Source organism: Carcharodon carcharias, chromosome 16 (genome assembly GCF_017639515.1).
Source record: "Carcharodon carcharias isolate sCarCar2 chromosome 16, sCarCar2.pri, whole genome shotgun sequence".
Lineage (NCBI taxonomy): Eukaryota > Metazoa > Chordata > Chondrichthyes > Lamniformes > Lamnidae > Carcharodon > Carcharodon carcharias.
The window spans coordinates 63,453,877-63,478,164 of NC_054482.1; the positions used below are offsets into that span (position 1 = coordinate 63,453,877).

Below are 24,288 nucleotides of genomic sequence, written 5' to 3' on the forward strand. Positions count from 1 at the left end.
CAAAGAATTCTAACAGATTTGTCAGGCATGACCTTCCCTTGATGAAACTATGCTGACTTTGCCCTATTTTATCATGCACTTCCAAGTATTCTGAAATCTCATCCTTAATAATGGACTCTAAAATCTTACCAACGACCGAGGTCAGGCTGATTGGCCTGTAATTTCCCGTCTTTTGCCTCACTCCCTTCTTAAACAGGGGGGTTAAATTAGCGATTTTCCAGTCCTCTGGGACCCTCCCTGACTTGAGTGATTCCTGAAAGATCACCACTAATGCCTCTACTATCTCTTCAGCTATCTCCTTCAGAACTCTGGGTTGTAATCATCTGGCCCAGGTGATTTATCCACCTTCAGACCTTTCAGTTTTCCTAGCACCTTCTCCTTGGTAATGGCCACCATACTCACCCCTGCCCCTTTACTCTCTTGAACTTTGGGGATGTTACTCGTGTCTTCCGTCGTGAAGACTGACGCAAAGTACCTATTCAGTTCCTCTGCCATTTCTTTGTTCCCCACTACTACTTCTCCAGCGTCATTTTCCAGCAGCCCAATATCCACTTTTGCCTCTCTCTTACCCTTTATATATCTAAAAAAAACTCTTGTAATCTTCTTTTATATTACTGGCTAGTTTACCCTCATATTTAATCTTCTCCCTCCTTATTTCTTTTTTAGTTGTCCTCTGTTGGTCTTTGTAGGCTTCCCAATCCCCTGGCTTCCCACTGTTCTTCGCCGCATTGTATGCTTTCTCTTTAGCTTTTATGCTGTCCCTGACTTCCCTTGTCAGCCTTGGTTGCCTCGTCCTCCCGTTAGTATGCTTCTTCTTCCTAGGGATGAATTTTTGCTGTGTCTCCCAAATTACTCCCATAAACTCCTGCCATTGCTGTTCCACTGTCTTTCCTGGTTCATCTCCCAGTCAATTCTGGCCAGCTCCTCCCTCACACCTCTGTAGTTGCTTTTATTCAACTGCAATAGTGTTACATCTGATTTCAGCTTTTTCCTCTCAAATTGCAGGGTAAATTCAATCGTATTATGGTCACTTCACCTTTAAGCTCCCTTATCAAATTTGACTCGTTACACGTCACTAAATCTAGAATTGTCTGTTCCCTAGTGGGCTCCACCACAAGCTGCTCCAAAAAGCCATCTCTTAGACATTCCACAAATTCCTTTTCTTGGGATCCACTACCAACCTGATTTTCCCAGTCTATCTGCATATTGAAATCCCCCATGATCACTGTAACCTTTCCTTCCTTACATGCCTTTTCCATCTCCTGGTGTATCTTGTGCCCCACATCCTGACTACTGTTCGGAGGCCTGTGCATAACTACCATTACACGGAACCATAGGGGCGGCAGAAATAGTGAAGCATTATGTTCAAGTAAAGATCAGATTGCTAACAAAACATTTCTTAAGTAAAGTGCTCAGTAACTTTGTTCTCAAATTACATCAAACAAAAAAAAATCTAGAGATATAAGCAGTTAAATCCTCTCAGAAGTTTTGGTTTTTTTTACAATGTTAGCTAATCTCAATGGGGAGTCAACACTAATAGTTGTCTTCAGGTCAAGTAGGGCTCGTGAATGGAAGATAATTTTACCAGGCATGCAGATGTAATTCAGTCCTCATTTTAAAATCATATAAATATTGATCTTGCTTTTGAATTTCTAGTACGTCCACATTTAGAATGGAAACTGCCTATGTTGAACATCACTTGAAGACACAGAGAAGGCAACAATGATCCAGAACATACTCCAGGTAGGGGACTTCAATATCGATCACTAAAAGTGGTTTGCTAGCACCATTACTGAGCTGGCCATGTCCTGAAGGACATAACTGGACCTATGGCAGCGTGGTGAGAGGACAAACATGAGGAAAAAACCTACTTGACTTCAAACTCACTAGTCTACCTGTTGCAAGTGCATCTGCCAATGACAGTATTGGTAAGAGTGACTGCCACACAGTTCTTGTGGAGACGAAGTCCTGTATTCACACTAACGATGCAGTCCATTGTGTTGTGTGGCACTACCACCATGCTAAACAGAATAGATTTAGAAAAGGCCTAGGAGCTCAAAACTGGTTATCTACAAAGTGGTGTGGGCCATCAGCAGAACTGCACACCACATTGCTCCACTATTAACTTAAAGTCTGGTTCAATGAGGAGTATAAAAGAATATACCAGGAGCAACACAACCTACAGGTCCTGTATTGTATTGCAATCAAATGGTACTTTAGAGTATTGGAAGTTAACAAAAAGGCACATGATTTGAAATTATTCCAGTACTGTGTTTGAATATACTCTGCACGATTCTGCATCAAATTCTTGTATGGGCTATTTTAATGAGATTATTTAACATAATTGAATTAACAACTTCATGCCAGCTTAAACACATAATTACATGCATGCTAAACAGCAGAAATAACATGTTATAGACAGAGCCAAGCAATCCCACAACCAATGGATTCAGATCAATGTTCTGCAGTCATATCATAGCCAGTTATGAATGGTGTTGGACAATTAAAAAACAAATGGGTAAATAAGGTTCCATGAACAACCCATCCTCAACAATGGAAGGGCCCAGCATATGAGTACAAAGGACTTGGCTGAAGCAACTATCTTCAACTAGAAATGCTTAGCGGATGATCCATTTTGGCCTTCACCCATCATCAATTGAAGCCTTTCAATTCTCTCCACTTGATATCAGAAAATGGTTCTGTGCATTGGACACAAAAAAGGCTTTGGGTTCTGTCAGTATCCCAGCTGTAGCATTGGATGTTTGAGGTCCAGAACTAGCTGTGGCTCTAGCCTATTTCTAATAGCCCTCGAGGAGATGGTGGTGAGCTGTCTACATGAACCAATGTCCGCCACGGAAACAGGTGATAATCTCGCCGACCTAATCTTAAAGGAGCCCTGACAAAATTAAGTCCTTAATTGGCAGTGGGAATCCAGCCACCAGGGCTTCTGGCTCCATGAGGAACATTTAATTGCTGCACTGCCCAGGTAGGGTGGAAATCCTGCCCCTAGCTTTCTGTTACCAGCAGCCTTCACCAGGATTCATCGTTAGATCCCTGGTGAAAGGTAAGTGAGGGCAGGATGGGATCAGAGGAAAGGGCAAGCGGGGGTCACCTCTCCCTCCTGAATCTGGGTCCCTCGATTGAGCAAAGAGTTCTTCCAAATGAGGGACCCCACCTAGAAGGCCACAATGGTTGCTTGTTGGTCTCCCTGCATGGCGAGTCCCCCACCTGGGTGAATACCAGTGATGGCGGGATGATCCTCTTAAGTGATCATTAATTGCCAGGATAAGGGAGACATAACATTCCACTCAAATGACTGGTCCAAGCAAGTTTCGGCTCAAGATGAACCCCAGGACATTGATGATGGGCGATTCAATTTTTCCATCGAATATCAAGGGGACGTGGTTAGAACATGTCTTTTTGGAGATGGTTATTGTCTAGCACTTGTGTAGTGTGAAAGTTCATTGCCAATTATTATCCAAGGCTGAATGTTGTCCAGGTCTTGCTGTATGCGGGCATGGACTGCTTCAGTATCTGAGGAGTTGCTAATGAAAATGAACACTGTACAACCATCATCATTCTGACCTTATGATTGAGGGAAGATCATTGATGTAGCAGCTGAAGATCATTGGCCCAGGACTTTGCCCTGAGGAACTTCTGCAGTGATGTGCTGGGACTAAGGTGACTAACCGCCAACAACCACAACCATCTTCCTTTGCACCAGGTTTGACTCCAACCAATGGACCTCTTTAAGCTTGGTGGGTGGAGCAGGTGATTTATATCAGGCATATTTCACTATTTGTTAAGGAGGTATTGGCTACAAATATAGTTGAGATTCCTCTCAAAATACAGAAAATCAAAAAGAATTTAAAAGATATTTTGGCAAGATTTGATTTCAGCTTGCAAAAATATGCATTTGCCCACTTTACCTTTCAGTACTCAAATTTTTATATTCCTCTGGGCATGATATTGGTGACGAAGGTATGCCATTCTTCTTAGATGCTGTCAAAAGAAATATGACAAATGAGTACTAGGCTTGGATTTCTGGCTGGCTTATAGCAGCTGTTAATATGTTTCCTTGAAGCAAAACATGACAGAAGAATGTTGATCATCAGGTTTTTGAAACATACCCAAAATTAACAAACGAGGAAATATTATTTATGTCTCATTAAAACTGCCTGAAGTTTAATTTATATATCTAAATATAGCTTAAGTTTCATGAAAGGTGATAATAATTTGTTATCACTATTTTACACCAATAACCTGTACTTATATGTGGTCCTGTGGTCAGAGAATGGAGTTTGTCAAGGGGACCAAATGGCTTCGATTGTCCCAATATTTAATTGGAGGAAATTTCTGCTCATCCAGAACTAGATGTTAGTTAAGCAGTCTAATAAAATTTGGAATGAGTGGAGGGACAAGAGAAGTGGTGGTGAGGTAGAGTTGAGTGTCGTCGATGAAGATGCTGCATTTTCGTGTGATGTGGCCAAGGAGCAGAATGTACGTGAGCAATACAAGGATGCAAAGCATAGGTTTTAGATCCCAGAACATCTCACTTATGAACTGGGTTAAAACAAAAACAAAAAAAGCTGGAAACACTCAGCAGGTCAAGCAGCATGTGTGCAGAAATAGAATTCAATATTTCAATTCATATTATTGATAAACAGCATTTAACAAAGCAAGTGAAAGGGGAAAAAGAAACACTGATTCCATCGCCTCTTCTATTCTTTCTCCTTTCCCCATTTGCCTCAACTTTACCCCTTTCCCTTTGAAATACATGCTTAAACTTTATATCCTTTGACGTCCTCAAACACTCCCCCATTACTCCCCCGAATACTCTTACTCCCCTTCTTATACATATCTTTTAAGATACTAAATTTAACTTGTATTTTAAAAATGAATTTAGAATGAGGAAAGGTAGCCTTCTCTTTGTCTCTCATTAAGTGTTGCCAGTATCTTCTAAATCCCAACAACAAAGAACTGAAAACAATCATGGGTGGATTATTGGTTGGCTTCCAAAATGGTGCTTTTTAAAATTTACGTTAACATGGTTTTTTTTCTCTCTTCAATTTCTAAAAAGTTTCTACAACACAAACAAAACTACAATGGTCGTGTAATTAAAAATCTGTAACTTTTTTACCCTCTCGGTCTCTCTCAGTTTTTCAAATGAAATACGTACATTTTAATTCATAAAACTTTTGAAATTTTTGTTCTTGTGTGATAAAATTAGTTGAAGAAATGCTAGCAGTTAGAAAGCTTAAGCAATCTATGGCTGAATGACCCTGCTCAATCCGTACAATCCAATATTAGCTCAGTCACAGCTTTGATCAAAAATATCAAGTCCGACTGCTTGCAATTCAGGTTGCAGCTACAACCTACAAGTAAAATCTTTAATAGAGGTATTTAAGACACCAAAGACAGCTCAGTGGAGTAATTATACCATGAAATGAGTAACTTTTTGATTTATTTAAAAGAAACTCTCACCTCAGGCATCATAAATCTGAATTAGAATGAAAAATAGCAGTTGAAAAAATATTTCATGGAGTATTTTGAGTGATCAGTGGGAACCTGGTGGCCAGAATGATATACTTTCACAACAAAGTAGTTCTGTGTCACAGAAAGGCCAATCCAGCACTGTCTAGTGACAAGATTCTTATAACAAGTTTTCAGTAAATGTGCATTTACGTACTAAATTTAAGAATATTATGGACAGGTGTTGGAAGCCATTAAAATTATAATAATTAGTATTTTTTATTTCTAACATTATGAATTTTGGCAGAGATAGACAGATCTTACATTCCATTGGACTACAACTGGCCATTTTGATATTCTGGAATGCACGGAGGTCTACATGGAATGGTCTGGGTGGTTTCACTGGAGGAGGTCCCAATACTTCAATAGATGGGAGCTCCCGGTATTGCACAAATGTATGTTGATAGTCTTTCTTATGGGCAGCTCCTTCTCCTCGATCCATCGGAAATTTTGGTTCTTGATGGTGAGCTAGATCCAATCTTATGAACCTGTCTGGCAACGCTGGAGAAGTCTCTGATTCCACAGTGATGTTGTTATCTAGTTTGAACCCTTCCTGATCAATTTGTGGGGTAGAAAGATAAGGTTTTGGTGGAAGAGATTGGACAGTGGTTTCACAATCATCAATTGTTTTAGAATCATCACTATTTTGGATGAGCATGGTTGGCTCCTTAGGTTGGAGTATTTCACTCCTGGCACGAGATATCTGCATCTCTGGCTCCATACTCAGATTTTCCTTTTTAGATTGTGTAAAAGAAGTGGCCCTGAAGAGTGGTTCAGCACAATACGTTGCCTTAGATAGAAAGAAAGAATGTGATCCTGAACTTAATAATGAGGGAGGGAGCGTAGCACACTTTATCTTTTCAGCTGGTGCACTATGCTCAATGCAACGTAAAGAATTCTCCCAAATGTTTAATTTTTCTTTAAATGAGATTGTGTCCAGTTGATTATCTTCTCTGTTAGCTTCTAAAATTCTGGGTTCTGATGTTTGATTTCCAGGCTTTTGGAGTTTGTTGGGACTAATCTCTACTGATGCTCCTTCTGAGGTAATTCGAGCTTCAGGTCTTCTTCCACTTTCTTCTGAAACACAAGGTTTTGTCCAATCAGGGAGTTTCAAAAGTACAGGCTTTGGAACTAGTGCTGGTTTTGCTAGAGGAAGAGGATGATGAGGAGATTTCACATGAAGTTGTTGAGCAGCAGCATTGTGAAGACGGATGGTCTCAAAAATGTCAACGTTGGTTACATTCAGCACTGTTTCAGTATGAGGTACTCCAGATGCCTCAGAAGCTTGTTTACCACTGGGCTTGACCTTTATTACATCAGACTTTTGAAACTTTGCTCGAAGAGCTTTAAAATCAATTACTTCTTCCTGGAAAGAAAAGCAGAACAATAGTTACATTTTGTAGCTGGAATTCAATGAGTTTTCCAACCTTAAATGGTAATTTGTTTATTTAAAGTAAATCTACTTCAACAAGGTCAGACATCAATGCCATTTGTAATGATTCTATTACCCGCATGTCTGAAAACAACTAAATTGGTATTCCATATACCAAACTTGGGTGTCCCCTGGTTTGTGTTATCTTAATTAAGTGCTAGTAGGGGTGCTACATCTGCAGCTCCAGACTATAGAAAAAGGTCAACCACAGTTTTTACTGCTAATCATTGTCTAGTATTCTTCGCCACTCTCACTTTGGACTCGCATGTAAAAATAATGAGGTACTAACAGCTCTGTTGCAGCATGGAATTATACCCAAGTATAAATTCCAGGGATGAGTTCATGAAGATAGATTGGAGAAGTTGGGACTGTTTTCCTTGAAGAAGGGAAGGCCTAGAGGAGGTTTGATTGAGGTATTCAAAACATGAGTGTTCTGGACAGAGTAGATAGAGGGAAACAGTTCCCATTCATGGTGGGATCGATAATGAGAGGGCACAGATTTAAAGTAAATGGCAAAAATAAGCAAAAGCAACATGAGGAAAATTTTTTTCATGCAGCATGTGGTCAGGGTCTGGAATGCATTGCCTGAGTGTATGCTGGAGACAAGTTCAATCAAAGCATTCAAAATGAAATTAGACTTGGCTGAAAAGGAGGAATGAGCAGTGTTATGGGGGGAAGGCAGGGGAATGGCACTAGGTGAATTGCTCATTTGGAGAGCCAGTACAGACACGACCAGCCAAATGGCCTCCTTTTGCGCAATAATAATTATGATTAGTTACCGTCTTCAAGAGAGAAAAGGAGAAGACTATGGTAGAGTGACCAATGAAGAAATGGGTTATGTATAACTATCTAATTTCTGCTACGTCTTGCTCTACTATCAAATGATTTCACATAATGAAAACACTATGAAAGCTTCTGAGGCAAAAGTGTGAACTGTTCAATTTAAAGAACAAAAAAGAACCAAAGGGCAATAAATTCAGAAACATGAAATGGTCTAGGTGACCATATAAGGTTTCAATCCACAACTGACCTAGAACGATCTGACTTTTCAACACAATAGGTGAATCAACCATCAATAAACTCTACTCTTAGTTTTCTTAATTTTCATTTGAAAAAAGCAGGAAATGCATCCAGATCTCAGCCTCTGTAACTGACAGCAACTCTTTTCTGTGAATCTAGACAGAGCTTACAAGCTATGTGACCAGGTATTTAAGAAATCCCATCCTGTCTTAATCTGATAGCTGTCCACATGTGTGTAGGAGGCAAAAGGTATTGATCAGGAATGGATTTTCCCTACCCTATCCTGAAGATTCAGAGATTAATTGTAGTTCTCCAATAACACATTGGCCAAGATCAGCCAATTCAGCAGAGACCAAGGATCGAGAATGGGACATTTCTGGTTTATATGACGTGATGTCACATCATTCCATGTATGTAGCTACTATGCTATTTTGAGGTTAATTTTTAATACCTTCTACCATCTTTCATCCCATTGAAACAATAAGAGGCGTCCACTCCACTCCCGTTGTAACATGAGAGCAACCATTACAGAAAAGTTAAGTGTGAAATTTAAGATGAAAAACAGCGAGAAGTCACAGTCCCTTAAACTAAACAATATGGCACTTTGCTCAGTTTTGACGACTGAGACACATTAAAAATAATCATTTTTACAACGAAATGAGCAACCCACATTCCAAAATTATTTCGTAGCACCTGTTTTCTGTAAAGTTGCATTTGCTGCTGACAATTTTTATAACGGTTATTTTGGAAGATACTCATTGTTTAAGAATCATAGAAAATGGAGTGCAGCAAAATCCATTTGCCCCACTACACTAGCTCATCAAGTGGGGTTTCCCTGCCTATTTCTATATTCATTTATGCTGTCCCCTTTCAAATATTTATTCAATTTCCTTGCAAATGATATAAGCTCCCAAAACAGGCATAAATGATGCTACGCAGGCTCTATTTACAGGAACACCCGCACCCATAGCTCGGTGAGTGGGCTGAACAACATCTTGCAATACAAGTTCCGTTTCCTATCTGGAACAGGCTACAGGCACATTTTAAGTTTTCCCAGAAAGTTTGGGTTGTAGTACTCGTCTAGGAAGTGCAATATCCAGTTGAAAGTTGTAATACAGGTGGAAGCATAAGTGGATTAATTGTTCAAAATAGTACAGTAGAAATTTGTAGGCAACACTAAGTGCTGAGCAATAGGACTCCCCGTAATCTCCGGCTCTTCCCCCACTACCCGTCTCCCAAATTTCTCCACCATCTCCTACCTCTGGTTTCCCCCTCCTTCCTCTGATGTTTCTCTCCAACCCAACTACAGTCTAACACTCCCCAATTCCAACCACAAACCCTCCCTTCCCCTTAATCTCTCCCTCCCTCTTAATTTCTCCCTCCAAAAAAAAAACTAAATCTTAATCTTTCTTCACAACCAAAATTATAGATAACTAGAATCATTTTTGTGAGCTTCTCGAATTAACATATTTATCACATCCCAAAATTGCACCAGTGATCTGCGTTCAATCCTTAATCAGCACAACAGAAACACAGCTAGCAATAACAATTCCATAAAAAATGAAAACATAATTTATCTCTAAGTCACTAAAATGACACATTATTGTAAAACAAATCTTTTGAAGTGTTGACTCATTCAGCAGCTAGAAGTGGAAGAAAGATGACTCGTTGAGGTTTGTCTGTAGGCACACCCTTCTGTGGTATTTGATGGGTTAGCCAGCTTTACGCAGGGTGAGAGTAAGTCAACTATAGAATCTGCAATAAAATCCAGTAATTTCTGTGAGAAATGCACATATGCACAAGCGGAAATCAAGTATAGATAGGGTTAAGATACTTACTATATAGGCTGATTAAATGAAAATTGGCCACTTTGATAAAAGGACTAAAAGGCAATCAGTGTTTAGCCTGTCTGTGATGAAAACTGACACCAGTGTGACTTAGCAACTAAAGATGTGGAGGGTAGAAAGCTGAAGGAAAAAAGAAAAATTAAAAGAGGGAGGAAGAATAGAGGAAAAAAAAACCTTCTTATTTAAAAAAGGCCATCAAGGTTAATAACTACATGCTCCGTTGAGCTGAATTTATATAATGTTCAACTGTACACCTACAGCAAACAAATCAACCTCAAAAGACAATTTAAATAGAGATGAAGAATAGCCACAAATATAAGGAATATTAAATAAAGAAAAAACAGAAAATTTTGAAAATGCACTGGTTGGTCTCCATCAGAACAAGGAAACAGCCTTGTTCAAAATGATGATCGGAAGTCTAAATGTTCTTTGGTAAAACAATTTACCACAATGCATCAGAAGAGATTGCAAAGTGTTCATTCTTTTATTTTTACACAGTACCAACACATTTTGCCAAATTTAATGAGAATGCCAAAATAGGAAATATAATGTACATTCAAATTTCTGCTAATATCATTTACCTTGAAAGAAACATCTTGCTTTAACCCTAAAATTGCCAAAGATCACATGCTAATTAAATGGGAAATTAAAGAAATAAGCCAATTTTACATTATAAAGGTAATTAGTTACAGAGAGACTGAACAATTACTGGAAGACACGGCAAATTAATTTGTAGTGGTTTATAGTGGGGAATGTAAAAGTTAGAATTGTTTACAGGATGTTCACATTCCAATGGCATGCTGGGCACAGGTCTGGAGAGCCAGATAAATTACAATACGTAACAAGTTACTGGCAAGTACATATTACCAGGCAGATATAAGAGGAAATTATAACAATTAGTAGAAGTGCTGATTGGAATAAATAGTCCTTCACTGAGGATAGCAATAATTAGTTGGACTGTAGGACTACATATAGAAAATTTGATATTTAGGACACTGGGATGAGGATGGGTGCCTGGCAATGAACCAAAGTGGCATTTGAAGATGATAACAAAGAACTAGAACCTAAACTATGCAAAACTGTATGGTGTGCCTGCTGCAATTCTAGTTATAATTGAAATGCTTCTATGCAGAGAATTGAAGACAATGGTTATGCAAGAACTTTCACTCCATTAAACCAACTGGCTACTTTTTGATGGATGAAAGATACTTTCTCAGCCCTCAATCCCTTTTCTGTCCAGAAATGCAACTACTTGTATGAAATTAATTTTCAGCTTTCTTATTGGCCCTCTCCACCAATTAGTCTATAATACTGATACCCTTTGGGGAACCAGAGCGGGACTAACATCCTTGCGGGCGGGTTTGCAAGTGCTGTTTGGAAGAGTTTAAACTAATTCGGCAGGGGGTGGGGGACACAGAATGTTACCAGAATAGGGACACATCATAATACAGTAAAACAATCAAGTCAGAGGGAGTACAGCTGCATTAAGTTTCAGGGGAGTAAGGCAAGGCTGGATGGCCTCTAAGGCCAGGAGTATTACAGGTAAAGCAGATGAGTTAAGAGTGAGGATTGACACGTGGAATTGTGGTATAGTAGCCATCACAGAGACGTGGTTGAGGGAGGGGCAGGATTGGTAGCTCAACATTCTGGGATATAGAATCTTCAGGTGAGACGGGGTGGGGGGGGGGGGGAAAGAGGAAGAGGCATTGCATTATTAGTTAAGGAGTCAGTTACTGCAGTAAGGAGAGATGATATCTTGGAGGGGGCATCGAATGAAGCTTTGTGGGTAAAGCTTAGGAATACAAAAGGGGCAGCCACATTGTTAGGTCTTTATTATAGACCCCCAGATAGTCAGCGAGAAATTGAGGAGCAAATATGTGCATAATTTGCGGAGGTGTGTAAAACCAATAACAATAGGGTAATCATATTAGGTGATTTCAACTTTCCCAACATTAATTGGGATAGACATAGTGTTAAGGGCTTGGATGGAGTGGATTTCTTGAAATATGTACAGGAGAACTTTTTAGGTCAATATGTAGAGGGTCCAAAAAGGGGCGGCGCAGTGCTGGACCTAATTCTGCGGAATGAAGCCGGACAGGTGGCTGAGGTGGTGGTGGGGGAGCATTTTAGTGATAGCGACCACAGCATGGTACAATTTAAGCTTCTTATGGACAAAGAAATAGACAAGTTGCAAAAAAATGTTTTGGATTGGGGGAAAGCGGATTTTAGTAAAATAAGGCAGGATCTGGCCAAGGTAGACTGGGAACATCTACTTGTGGGGAAATCTACAGTTGCGGGGGGTGGGGGGGGCGGTGTTCAGAAAGGAAATGGGTAGGGTATAGGCTCAACGTGTTCCCTCTAGGGTGATAGGAAGGAGTAACAAGCCCAGAGAACAATGGATGACCAGAGATATTCAGGATACAATGAGATGGAAAAAAGGCTTTTAACAGGTACAAGGGGAGCAAATCAGCGGATGCATTATTGGAGCACAGGAAGTGCAGGGTGGAGCTTAAGAAAGCAATTAGGAGAGCAAAGAGGGGATATAAGAAAGCTCTGGCTAGTAAAAGTAGGGAAAATCCCAAGATATTCTATAAGTATATCAATGGGAAAAGGATAACCAGGGAAAGAGTGGGGCCCATTAGGGACCAAGGGGGCAATCTATGCGTGGAGCTAGAGGACATCGCTAGAGTATTGAACGAATACTTTACATCCATCTTCACCCAAGAGAATGAGGATGAAGATATGGAACTCGGGGAGAGGGACTGCGAGGTTTTTGAGCAAATTGATATAGCGAGTGACAAGGTATTGGAGGTGTTGGCTGGCTTAAAAGTGGACAAATCTCCAAGTCCGGATGATTTGTGTCCCAGACTGCTGAGGGAGGCAAGAGAGGAGATCGCAGGGGCTCTGGCCCAAATTTTTAATTCCTCTCTGGCCATGGGGGAGGTGCCAGAGGACTGGAGAACAGCTAATGTCGCTCTACTATTTAAGAAGGGTTGTAGAGATAAGCCAGGGAACTACACACCAGTGAGTCTCATGTCAGTGGTAGGGAAACTATTGGAGAAAATTCTGAAGGAGAGAATATTTCTCCACTTGGAGAGGCAAGGTTTGAACAGGGATAGTCAGCATGGCTTTTTCAGAGGGAGGTCATGCCTAACAAATTTGTTTGAATTTTTTGAGGTGGTGACCAGGTGTGTAGATGAGGGTAGTGCAGTTGACGTAGTTTATATGGATTTCAGCAAAGCCTTTGACAAGGTCCCACATGGAAGACTTATAAAGAAGGCAAATGCACATGGGATACAGGGTAATTTGATAAGGTGGATTCAAAATTGGCTTAGTTGTAGGAGACAGAGAGTGATGCCAGAAGGATGCTTTAGTGACTGGAAGCCAGTGTCCAGTGGCCTACCACAGGGATCTGTGCTGGGTCCCCCATTATTTGTCATTTATATAAATGACATAGATGACTATGTGAGGAGGGGGGCAGGGAGTAGTAAGTTTGCGCATGACACAAAGATTGGCTGGGTGGTTAACAGTGAGTTTGAGTGTCATGGGCTACAGGAAGATACAAACGGGATGGTCAATTGGGCAGATGGAATTTAACCCTGAAAAGTGTGAGGTAATACACTTTGGAAGGAGTAATTTGACAAGGAAGTACGCAATGAACGGCATGACACTTGGAAGTTCTGAGGAACAAAGGGACCTTGGTGTGTGTGTCCATAGATCTCTGAAGGCAGAGGGGCATATTAGTGGGGCTGGTGAAAAAGGCATATGGGACACTTGCCTTTATCAATCGAGGTATAGATTACAAATGTAGGGAGTTCATGTTGGAGTTGTATAGAACCTCGGTGAGGCCACAGCTGGAGTACTGTGTGCAGTTCTGGTCGCCACATTATAGGAAGGATGTGACTGCACTGGAGGTGGTGCAGAGGAGATTAACCAGGATGTTGCCTGGAATGAAACAATTAAGTTATGAAGAGAGATTGGATTGACTTGGGATGTTTTCGATGGAGCAGAAAAGACTGGGGGGTGACCTGATTGAGGTGTACAAGATTATGAGGGGCATAGACAGGGTGGATAGGGAGCAGCTGTTCCCATTAGTTGAAGGGTCAGTCACGAGGGGACACAAGTTCAAGGTGAGGGGCAGGAGGTTTAGGGGGGATGTGAGGAAAAACCTTTTTACCCAGAGGGTGGTGACGGTCTGGAATGCGCTGCCTGGGAGGGTGGTGGAGGTGGGTTGCCTCACATCCTTTAAGAAGTACCTGAATGAGCACTTGGCATGTCATAACATTCAAGGCATTGGGCCAAGTGCTGGTAAATGGGATTAGTTGGTAGGTCAGGTGTTTCTCTTCTGCACTCTGTGATTCTGTGAAAAAGTTCTGCCCAACTTCCCGGTTTATTCCAAATTTCATATTTTTTAAACTTGTATTCCATTGCATCAGGAACTTTCGCCATACCATTCAATTTGTCTGGGTCAACTGTTACAACTTTTCAAGATTGTGAACTGAAAAGTATACAGTTCACAAGGTGCTTTACAGCCAATGAAGTACTTATGAAATAAAGTCACTGTTGTATTTTGGGAGCTCGGTGTGAGTGCGAGGTAGGTGATGGAGCAGCAGAAAGGATACATGAGTACGTAACTCCTAGGAGGGCAATGCTATGCCCTAGGAGCATCAATGGGGGTGGGTGGTATGTGATATTTAAGTAGGGAGGGATTATCACGTGGTGAAGCTCTGCGAAGTGGTGTGTGAGAATTTGGGACTATTAGGGAAGGGGTCTTGACATCTGAAAGAATTAGCAGCATCTAGGATATGCTAGTGTTAGGACTGGTGGTTGCAGGGATGATAATATTTTGTGGTGAGAGACACCGAGAGAATAAAGGCTGTATGAATAGCAGCCAACCACCAGCCCCTTGAAAGTTTTAGTTATTCCAAGAATTTATAATATTTGTATGATGAGCACTAAGTAGCTAAATGAAGCTTTGCAGCTCATTGCTGAGAAAAGCTTTTTAGGGACTCCCACTCCAGTGCTGAAACTACTCGCTCCAGAATCAAGGAATATAAAGATGACTGCTGGCTTCTATTCTCCATAACATAATGCCTCTCCCTTACCCCCTTCATCCTCACTTCCAGCACCAGGTGCGAAGAGCTCATGACTATCTTTGTCAGTAAGGTTAAAACCATCCATCCAGCTGCCTCTGCTATATACCACCTGTTTCCTATCCCATCAAGACAAACATCTCCCCCAGCAGCCAAGGATTACCCCTGTCCTAGCCCAAAACTCACATAATTTTCTAATTTCTCTCCTACCACCTCATACTCTCTCAAAACTCATCTCATCAATGAAACCTACCTTCTACTCCTTCAACCATATTGCCACTGAACTACTGACCATCCTACTTCCCTTCCTGGTGCCAATGCTAGCTGATAATGTAAATGGTCCCAATCCTCAGCTACTTTCCCTCTCGCCTTCAAATCTACCATCATCATTCAACTTCTCAAAAAGAACATCCGTCACCCTTCTGTCCTTGCAAACTTCCATCCCAACTCCAACCTCTGTTTCCTCTCCAATATGCTTGAGCATGTTATTTCTTCTTAAATCCATTCACATCTTTGCACAAATCCATGTTTGAACCCTTGGACAGTACTAAAATGGTACTTTTCAAACTCACAAATGACATCCTATGTGGCAGTGACATGGTAAATTACTACACCTAATTTTCTTGACCTGTCTTCAGCCTCTGACATGGATAACCAAATCACTCTCCTCCAACATCTCACCATAATTGCCCAACTGAATGGCAATGCTTTTGTCTGGTTCCATTTTCATCTATCCAGTCGTAGTCAGAGAATCTCCATCAATGGTTTCACTACCTGCTCCATGATGCTTGAAGAAATCCCAATCTTTCTTAACTCCTTCCTATTTCTGAACGTTTTGCCCTTCAGTGACACCTATGGAAAATAGGTCAGATTGTACATGACTGCACCTACAAAGTACTTAAAAAGGGATAGACAGGGTAGATGAAGCTAAGATCTTTCCCCTGATTGGAGAATCTAGAACCAGGGGACACAATTTCAAAATAAGGGGGAAGCCACTTAGGACTGTGATAAGGAGATTTTTTTTTTATTCAGAGGTTTGTGAAGCTTTGAAATTCTCTACCCCAGAGGGCTGTGAACGCTCAGTCATTGAATATGTTTAAATTAAAGATTGACAGATTTCTAAATGCCAACAATGTAAAGGAATACAAAAACAGAATTACCTGGAAAAACTCAGCAGGTCTGGCAGCATCGGCGGAGAAGAAAAGAGTTGACGTTTCGAGTCCTCATGACCCTTCGACAGAACTTGCTACAACCACACCCACCCCCCCCCTCCACCTCTTTGTCTCTCTATCTCTCCGCCCCCCACACACACACCTTAAACCAGCTTATATTTCAACTCTTTCTTGGACTCGAACGCAAGTTCTGTCGAAGGGTCAGGAGGACTCGAAACGAAGAATAACTCTTTTCTTCTCCGCCGATGCTGCCAGACCTGCTGAGTTTTTCCAGGTAATTCTGTTTTTGTTTTGGATTTCCAGCATCCGCAGTTTTTTTGTTTTTATTAATGTAAAGGAATAGGTGGATAGTATAGGAAAAAGGCATTGAAGTGGGTGATCAGCCATGATCGTACTGAATGGTGGAGCAGACTCAACAGGCTGATTGGCCTACTCCTGCACCTATGTTCCTATGAATGCTAATGTCTTCCACCTCCACTTCAAAGCCATCTCAACTCTTTCATTGCCTATAATTTGTCACAATGCTCATCTAACATTCAGAATTGGATGAGCAGAAACTTTCTCCAACTAAAATGTTGGAAAACAGAAACCTGTCTTCAGCTGCTACTATAAACTCATTTGTCAGCCTAAAATTCCCTTCTTTAGCCACTGTCTGAAGGAGAACCAGACTGTTCGCAGCCTTTCCATCCTACTTGACTGTGAACTGAGCTTCTAACCTTATGTGTTTCAATTTCAAGAATGCTTGATTCCACCTCAGCAGCATTGCCTGTCTCTGTTCCACCTCAGTTCATCAGCTACTGAAACGCTCATCCATGCTTTTGCTGCCTCCAAGTTCAAGTTTTCCAATTCTCTTCTCAGCGACCTTCCATCTTCACTCTCTAAAAAACTTGAACTTACCAAAGAGCTCTGCTGCCCCTTTCCTAAGTCAGAGCAATTACCATTCACCCATCCTTCCAGTACATTGGCTCCTAGTCAAACAAGGCCTAAAATTAGCAAATTTTATCCTTGTGTTCAAATCCCTGCATGGCCATGCTACACTCTGTTGTTAGTACCTAATAGGTTCTGTTGATGGATGTTAAAGGTAATAAGGTGAAACGGTGTTGGGTATTGATTAATCATACTCAGATGTGTACATAGAGCAGTCAGTGGCGTGGAGGGTGTTGCATGCAAAAGTCCTAAACAATCATAGGTTATGTTGGTTCATGGACTCCCAGTCCGCCTGTATTTTCTGCGGCCTCGAGGAGTCCATGTTCCATGCATAACTGGATTGTAGTAAGTTGCACCCACTTTTTGATTTTTTTTGAAGGAGTTACTCAAGTTTTGGCTGCACCTCAGTTCCTTATCTTTAGTTATCCAGTGTGGAGGAGGTCAGGCAGGGGAGAGGACGCCCTTATAAGCCTGCTGCTGGGCCTGGACAAATTGGCCATTATCAGGTCCAGGCAGCAGGTGGCTGAGGGGGTCATCCAAGGTGACTAAGCGGGTCGTCCAGCCTGACTATCTGCCCCTCTTCCATGGCTATGTTCGCGACCAGGTGTCCTTAGAGAGGGAGCAGACGGCATCCACTGGCACGCTTAAGGCCTTCTGCAGCTGGTAGGCACCGTGGGGGCTGGAGTGTACCCAAAATGATATTTTGATTTGATTGGAAAGTTTCATTTAACTCTCCCCCTTAGTTACAGTGCTTCTTAGGGGCTGTGAATACAATACAATCAGTTTACTCTTTAACTTAATTTCCTAATTATTTCCTGCCACCCCTTGTCAATTTGGTCTACGAAAAGAGTATGAAGATGAGCCAATGGTGTGGAGGGTGTTGCACACAGCAGTCCCATGCAATTATAGGTTACGATGGTTCATGGACTTCCAGGCTGCCTGTATTTTCTGGCCTGGAGGAGTCTGCGTTCCATATGTATCTGGATTATGATAAGTTGTACCCCCTTGTTAATTTTTTAAAGGAATTACTCCTTAAGTTTTGGTTGCACTTCACCTCCTGATCTTTGGCCACCCAATGCGGAGTGGGGTGGGGTGGGGAGGGAGGAGGACCTCCTGGTAGGCCTGCTCCTGGGCCTGGCCAAGCTGGCCATTAACAAGTCCAGGCAACGGGCGGTTGAAAGGGTTGACTGGCCCAACTGTCTGATCCTCTTCCGCAGCTACGTTTGTGGCCAGGTGTTCTTGGAGATGGAGCACAGTGCGTCCACTGGCATACTTGAGGCCTTCGCGATCGCTGGGCACCATGGAGGCTGGAGTGCATCATCGGCCCCCAAAATGATAACTTAATTTGATTTATCTGGAAATGTTCCTTTAAATTTTTCCTTAGTTACAGTGCCTCTTTAAGGAGCCGTCAACTTGTTTAAGTTAGTTAATTTGTTTATTTGCCCATTTGTTTAATGGATATATTCAAGAGTATAAAAATGTTTCTCCTTTATTACAGGGGGATATCACTTTACTTTGATCTGATCTGTATACTTAATTTGATCTGTCTGCTTGTTAATTTGCTAAATTAGTTACAGGTAAGCTGAAAAGAATATAAAGAGTCAGCCCGCACTAGGGAGAGATGGTGTTAAGAATGGAGAAGTAAGCTCTATCGTAAACAATAAACAGTCTCTACCAAAGCATCCCTAGTCCCAGTGTCTTCTTCACAACCAGGCTTGGGAGTTTTTCTGACATCTGTAACCTCCTTCAGCCCTAAAATTCTCCAAGAACTTTGGTTTCTTGTGTACCCACCATTAGCAACTGTGCCTTCAGCTATTTAGCTCTGAAATCTTTAAACCTCTCATTTTTTCTCCTCCTTTAAAGATACTCCTTAAAACATCTGCCTTCGATAAGCTTATTAGTCATCTATTCTAATAAGCCCTCATTTGGCTTAGTATCAATTTTGTGTTTAACCAGAATGTAAGCAGACCTTAGAACAATATATTGTGCCTTTAATGTAGCATAAATGTAAGCAGTTGTTGTTTATCCTAACCCTTGCAGAGAATGAGCATTACCCTGAACAATGTGAGGAAAAGCTGCTCCATTATCCCTTAGTTACTTCTACAGCTTTAAGCAACTTACTGTCAAAGACCAAATATTGAGCTTCCAAATTCGATTGTTTTTTTACTTGCCTGGAGTGATGTCACATCTGGGACAAACCGTGCAAAATAACCTAGTAGGAAGCTCCACCCTCATCATTTTAATTTTGTAGTCCCTATTGAGCATATGTACTGGCAGCAAGAACCTCCATAGGCAGCTGTGCAGCTCAGTAATAAAAAGCTTGACTCTAAGATCTTGGCATTGAATATACAGCCAATTTAACTCTTCATCTCAGATTAATCCTGGCCTCATGTATCTGCAATGTGTTTCACCCCAACTTTGGCAGCTGTGCTTTCAGCTACAGTATTTAGGCAAAACTCTGAAATTCAATCCATCAACCTCTCCATTCCTCTACCTCTGTCCCCAGGAAGGGAATCAGCCATTTAGTGGAAATAGAGTCAAGGGGATGGGTCTCATTGACAATATGAGCTTGAAGAGAGCAAGAAGGCCAATAGGAAAGAAACATGCAGGTTTAGGGCTGGGGCCAAATCCTAGAGGAAGTTTGACCCTGTGGGCTACTGGAAGGAAGGGATGTGACAGACACTACTGAGAGGATCGTCTTAATCTTAGTGACAAATGAGTCCATGAGCTCCTCATGCTTCTTATTTAAGGTGAAGGTGGAAAAGAGAGAAATTGGGATTTAAGATGACTTTGTGATACAGAAAAGAAGCTCATAATTTGCTTTCTAGGACCATCCTGGAATAATGAGCAGTTTTAGCAGATGAGAGTAGGTATCAATAGTGTTTGATAAGGTACAGCCAGATCTGGTGGTGAATGGCTAAATCGGTCATTTGCTAAATCTGTTCAAGTCTTCATCCCTTGGATTTAAGCGAGTGAGTGCCATACCAAGGGGAACAGTCAGGGTTAGATAGAGAAATGAGGGCTAGGGAAGAGGTGGAGGTGAGAGTGTGATTAAGCAGATCAGTAGCTACATAAATGACATGGTGAATAGAGGGTCAAAGGCTAGACATTTGGGATTTTGAATTTGCACCTGTAAATTGAGAGAAGAGATTTCCCAGGTGCGGAGACAGAAGGAAGTATTGCTGGGAGTGCAAAGGAAGATGTGGCTGGAGAGTGATGCAATAAAATTATCAGAGAAGGTCTTAAATTTCAGTTTCATTTTTGACTGGATAAACTGGATTTCTCATTAAAAGCCATTGTTATTGTGAAGACCTGTTTTAAAAAAAATAATGGTGTAACATAACAACTTGAATTCATCATTATATATTATATTAATGGTATATATTAACAGCAGTGGACATGGGGGAGCGGTTAAGCAGATATATTATGGTGAGTGCCAGGCCAAAGGTTAGCCATCTGGAATTTAGGAAGTGCAATTGTAAATGTAATAAAAACATAAAATTCTGGAAATACTCAGCAAGTCTGGCAGCAGCTCAGATACTGCAAACTTGCTGAGTGTTTCTAGCATTTTCAGTTTTTAATTTTGGATTCCCAGTATCCCCACACTGCACTTTGCTCTTTAAGTTGTAAGTGACATGGGCAAGGGAAGAGAGTTTCCCAAAGACAAACACAAGGAAGTGGGGTTGGGACAGGGTAGGGGAGTGTAGGTTATAAGGAAGTAATTGGAAATTACTTTGATTGTGATTGAGGCCACTCGAGGTAGCAAGGTCGATGAGGTGGACTTGAATATAGTAGGAAAGTTTATGTGGAGGTAAAGGTTTTGGGGCAATAGGAGGTTAGTGAATTTAGAGTAAAACGATTACATGGAGCAGAGAAGAGTGAAACCAGTGAGGATAAGGAAAGGAAAAGAGAGACAAGGATGGAAAGTTCCTGAGTGAGAAATACAGTTCCAACATTGGTTGGAATGGTGTACAATAATGGTTCTCAGGATTATGGGGTAAATGGCTAAATGTGTAAAATTTTTATGTTTAATTGCATTACACTTCAGAACCAAGTTTCTTTGCCTATCGTATTTCTAGTACACACAGGAACCAACTACCCACTTCATTATTTTAGTAATGTGATATTAGAACACTGGGAAACTGGAAGTAATCTAATATCAGGATTAGAAATTATTCTCAATTTATGAAACTAATCACAATTTTAATAAGTTTACAGTTTTAAAATTATCCCCTGCGTTTTTTAAACAAAACACAGACAAGCTTCTATGAATGCCTTTATCTAATTTTGGATTTGTTCTAGAAGAACAAATAACATCTTCCATGATTGACCACTGTTCATTTTCCCTTTTTATTCTCCTTGATCGCTCTGCACTCTTTGACATGATGGGGTACACTCACCTTCTCCAATAATTAACCTCATTGTTCAGTTAAGCACCGCTTGACTCCATTTTTACCTAGTTGATTGCAGCTTCAGCATCTCCAGAAATGACTTCATTCCCTGCCCTTGCTTCCAGGGTCCCCAAGGATCTATCCTTGTCACCACCTCCTCCTCTTCATCCACACACTGCTCCACAGCAACATCATCAACTTCCACATGTACATTAAAAACTCATAGTTCCACCTCTCCCATCACCTCTTTTGACTCCTTTTTCTGCCTCTATATTTTCAGCTTGCTTGTCTGCCATTAAGGTCTCAGATAAGCCACAATTTCCTGCAGCTAAAGAGTGGAGAGACTGATTGCACTGCCAATGATGTTCAGGCAACACACAATACTTCAGGAACAGATAATGACACTCACTCTGGAGTTGTAGGCTTTACAGAGTGAGAGTCTGTCAAAATATTTTTCGCTAATTTTGTTTAAGGTGCTGACTAAAATATTAGATTCAAGGAGATGTGTGTTATTTTAGCTCCATGGACACCAAAGTTAACTTCATGAACATGTATTAGCAGTGTCAGGCTTTGCCCGTCTACTACAATCATGGATATGACCCCAACTTCTCGAAATGAACAACTGGAAGAGCTTTTTCTGGAGTTGCTTCTGATGGATACTCTGCTGATTTTCAACTGCTCAAATTGAAAACAAAACGCTTGGGCAGACAAAGTAGCAGACGGTAATACTGAACCATACAGCAGCACCCTCAAAGCAAGACTAACAATTGGAGGGGGTAGGAAATGCATATACTGCGCAGGCCCAAGCTGCCATCACTTGCTCATGACTTAGTTGGTCCCTTAATTGTCTATAAACCAAAGTCCTGGCATAGAACCGCATTATAAATGTTGGTCAGGAAATATAACCACATTAAAATCATTTTTACCTTCAATTAATCAAACCATAAACAGTGTAAATATTAATAATGACTGCAGTTTTGTGGCTTTCAGTTTCTGTGATAGTATTACAAAAGGTGTATGTCCTTTTAACAGTTTACTGACAGCAGTCTGTAGCTATGCAAATAATTAATTAATAATTAATACCACAGCGTTAACCGCCTGACGGTAACTGCCTATGACTTTTTCTCCTTGCGCTGTAAGTTGGAGGTTATCGATTCCAGCGAGCAGCCTGCCCGGGAATGGGTCTGGATCAGTGTGAAACAGCCGAGCCTCCTGCATTGCTGACAACTCGAACTAGCAGCAATTCGAGAACCACACCACACCAAGAAAGAGAAGTAGTGATTTCATTCAGAACTTACCACCTCTGTATCCATCAGATGTGGCTGTCCCAATAACACTGATAGTTAGGAGTTGTTTGCGGTGTATTTTAGTTGCAGCAAGTGTTTGCTCCGGGCTGGCTCTGACTATTCCCAGCGCTCTCGGATTCCCAAGCGCTGTTTCCTCCTCTCACCACAATTGAGAAATATTCACGTAGTGCGTAGGTGCAATGCAATGCTGATTGTCAGACTGCAAATATTTATTACTGTGGCAAAGTGCCGCCAAATTTCAATTATTTTTTGATTTCAAAACTTCAGCTTCGTGTAACTCTGAAAGATAAATGTCTTTTCCACACGTTTGAACGCGGTGATAGGAAGTAGCCCGACAGCACTTCCCACAAACTCCTTCTCGCCCGCTCCACCTCCGCCAAATTTTCAGTGCATCGAGGGTGTACGCAGGCGGAAACCCCGTCCTCGTTCTGCTCCAATCTCAGTGAGATTCCTTGTGGAGTGGGCAGACACCTGTGTCAATGTCTCGGAGGTTGGGATGTGAGTTGGAGGCAGCTCCGTGGACAATCGAGGTGCTGCGACGCTATGCTTAGGCAATTCTATCATAATGTAAGTGCAGTAAATTAACCTCATAATAAATGCAGCAGATTTGCCTAAAAGTATCGGCTATAAGTAAGTGTTTTGCCATTTATTTTACAGAGCAAGTGATTATTGGTCTTAGAAACCCCTCAAAGGTGGATCTGGGGTGATGAGTGGAGGGTATTTTTTTTATTCATTCACGGCTTCGCTGGCCAGGCCAGCATTTATTGCCCAGCCCCAATTGCCCCTGAGAAGGTGGTGTTGAGCTGCCTTGAGCCGCCGCAGTCCATGTGGCATTGTACACCCACAGTGCTGTTAGGGAGGGAGTTCCAGGTTTTTGACCCAGAGACAGTGAAAGAATGGCGATATATTTCCAAGTTAGGATGGTGAGTTGCTTGGAGGGGAACTTGCAGGTGGCGGTTTTCCCATGTGTCTGCTGCCCTTGTCCTGCTAGATGGTAGAGGTTGTGTTTGGAAAGTGCTGTCTAAGGAGCGTTGGTGAGTTCCTGCAGTGCATCTTGTAGATGGTACACACTGCTGCCACTGTGCGTCGGTGGTGGAGGGAGTGATTGTAGACAGGGTACCAATCAAGTCGGCTACTTTGTTCTGGATAGCATCAAGCTCCTTCAGTGTTGTTGGAGCTGCACTCATCCAGGCAATTGGGGAGTATTCCATCACACTCCTGACTTGTCACTTGTAAATGGTGGACAGACTTTGGGGAGTCAGGAGGTAGGTTACCTGCTGCACTATTTCTAGCTCTGACCTGCCCTTGTAGTCACAGCATTTATATGGCTAGTCCAGTTCAGTTTCTGGTCAATGGTAACCCCGAGGATGTTGATAGTGGGGGATTCAGCAATGTTAATGTCTTTGAATGTCAAGGGGTGATGGTTAGATTCTCCCTTGTTGGAGATGGTCATTGCCTGGCCCTTATGTAGCGTGAATGTTACTTGTCACTTGTCAGTCCAAGCCTGGATATCGTCCAGGTCTTGCGGCATTTGGACATGGACTGCTTCAGTATCTGAGGAGTCGTG

The 24,288-nt window shown here is 41.6% G+C and overlaps 1 protein-coding gene across 3 annotated transcripts in view; it reads right to left on the bottom strand.

Annotated features, from left to right (window-relative positions):
• Positions 1 to 23,057, bottom strand: part of LOC121288856 (FYN-binding protein 1) — a 110,359-nt gene extending 87,302 nt beyond the window's left edge. For all 3 annotated transcript variants that reach the window (XM_041207653.1, XM_041207652.1, XM_041207651.1), the window contains exons 1-3: positions 22,713 to 23,057; positions 5,797 to 6,898; positions 3,930 to 4,002 (exon numbers count right to left, since the gene is read on the bottom strand). In XM_041207653.1, the coding sequence (XP_041063587.1) occupies positions 3,930 to 4,002; positions 5,797 to 6,898; positions 22,713 to 22,727 (1,190 nt within the window). In that variant the 5' untranslated portion in view covers positions 22,728 to 23,057. The remainder of the gene's footprint in view (positions 1 to 3,929; positions 4,003 to 5,796; positions 6,899 to 22,712) is intronic.
• Positions 23,058 to 24,288: the final 1,231 nt, after the last annotated feature.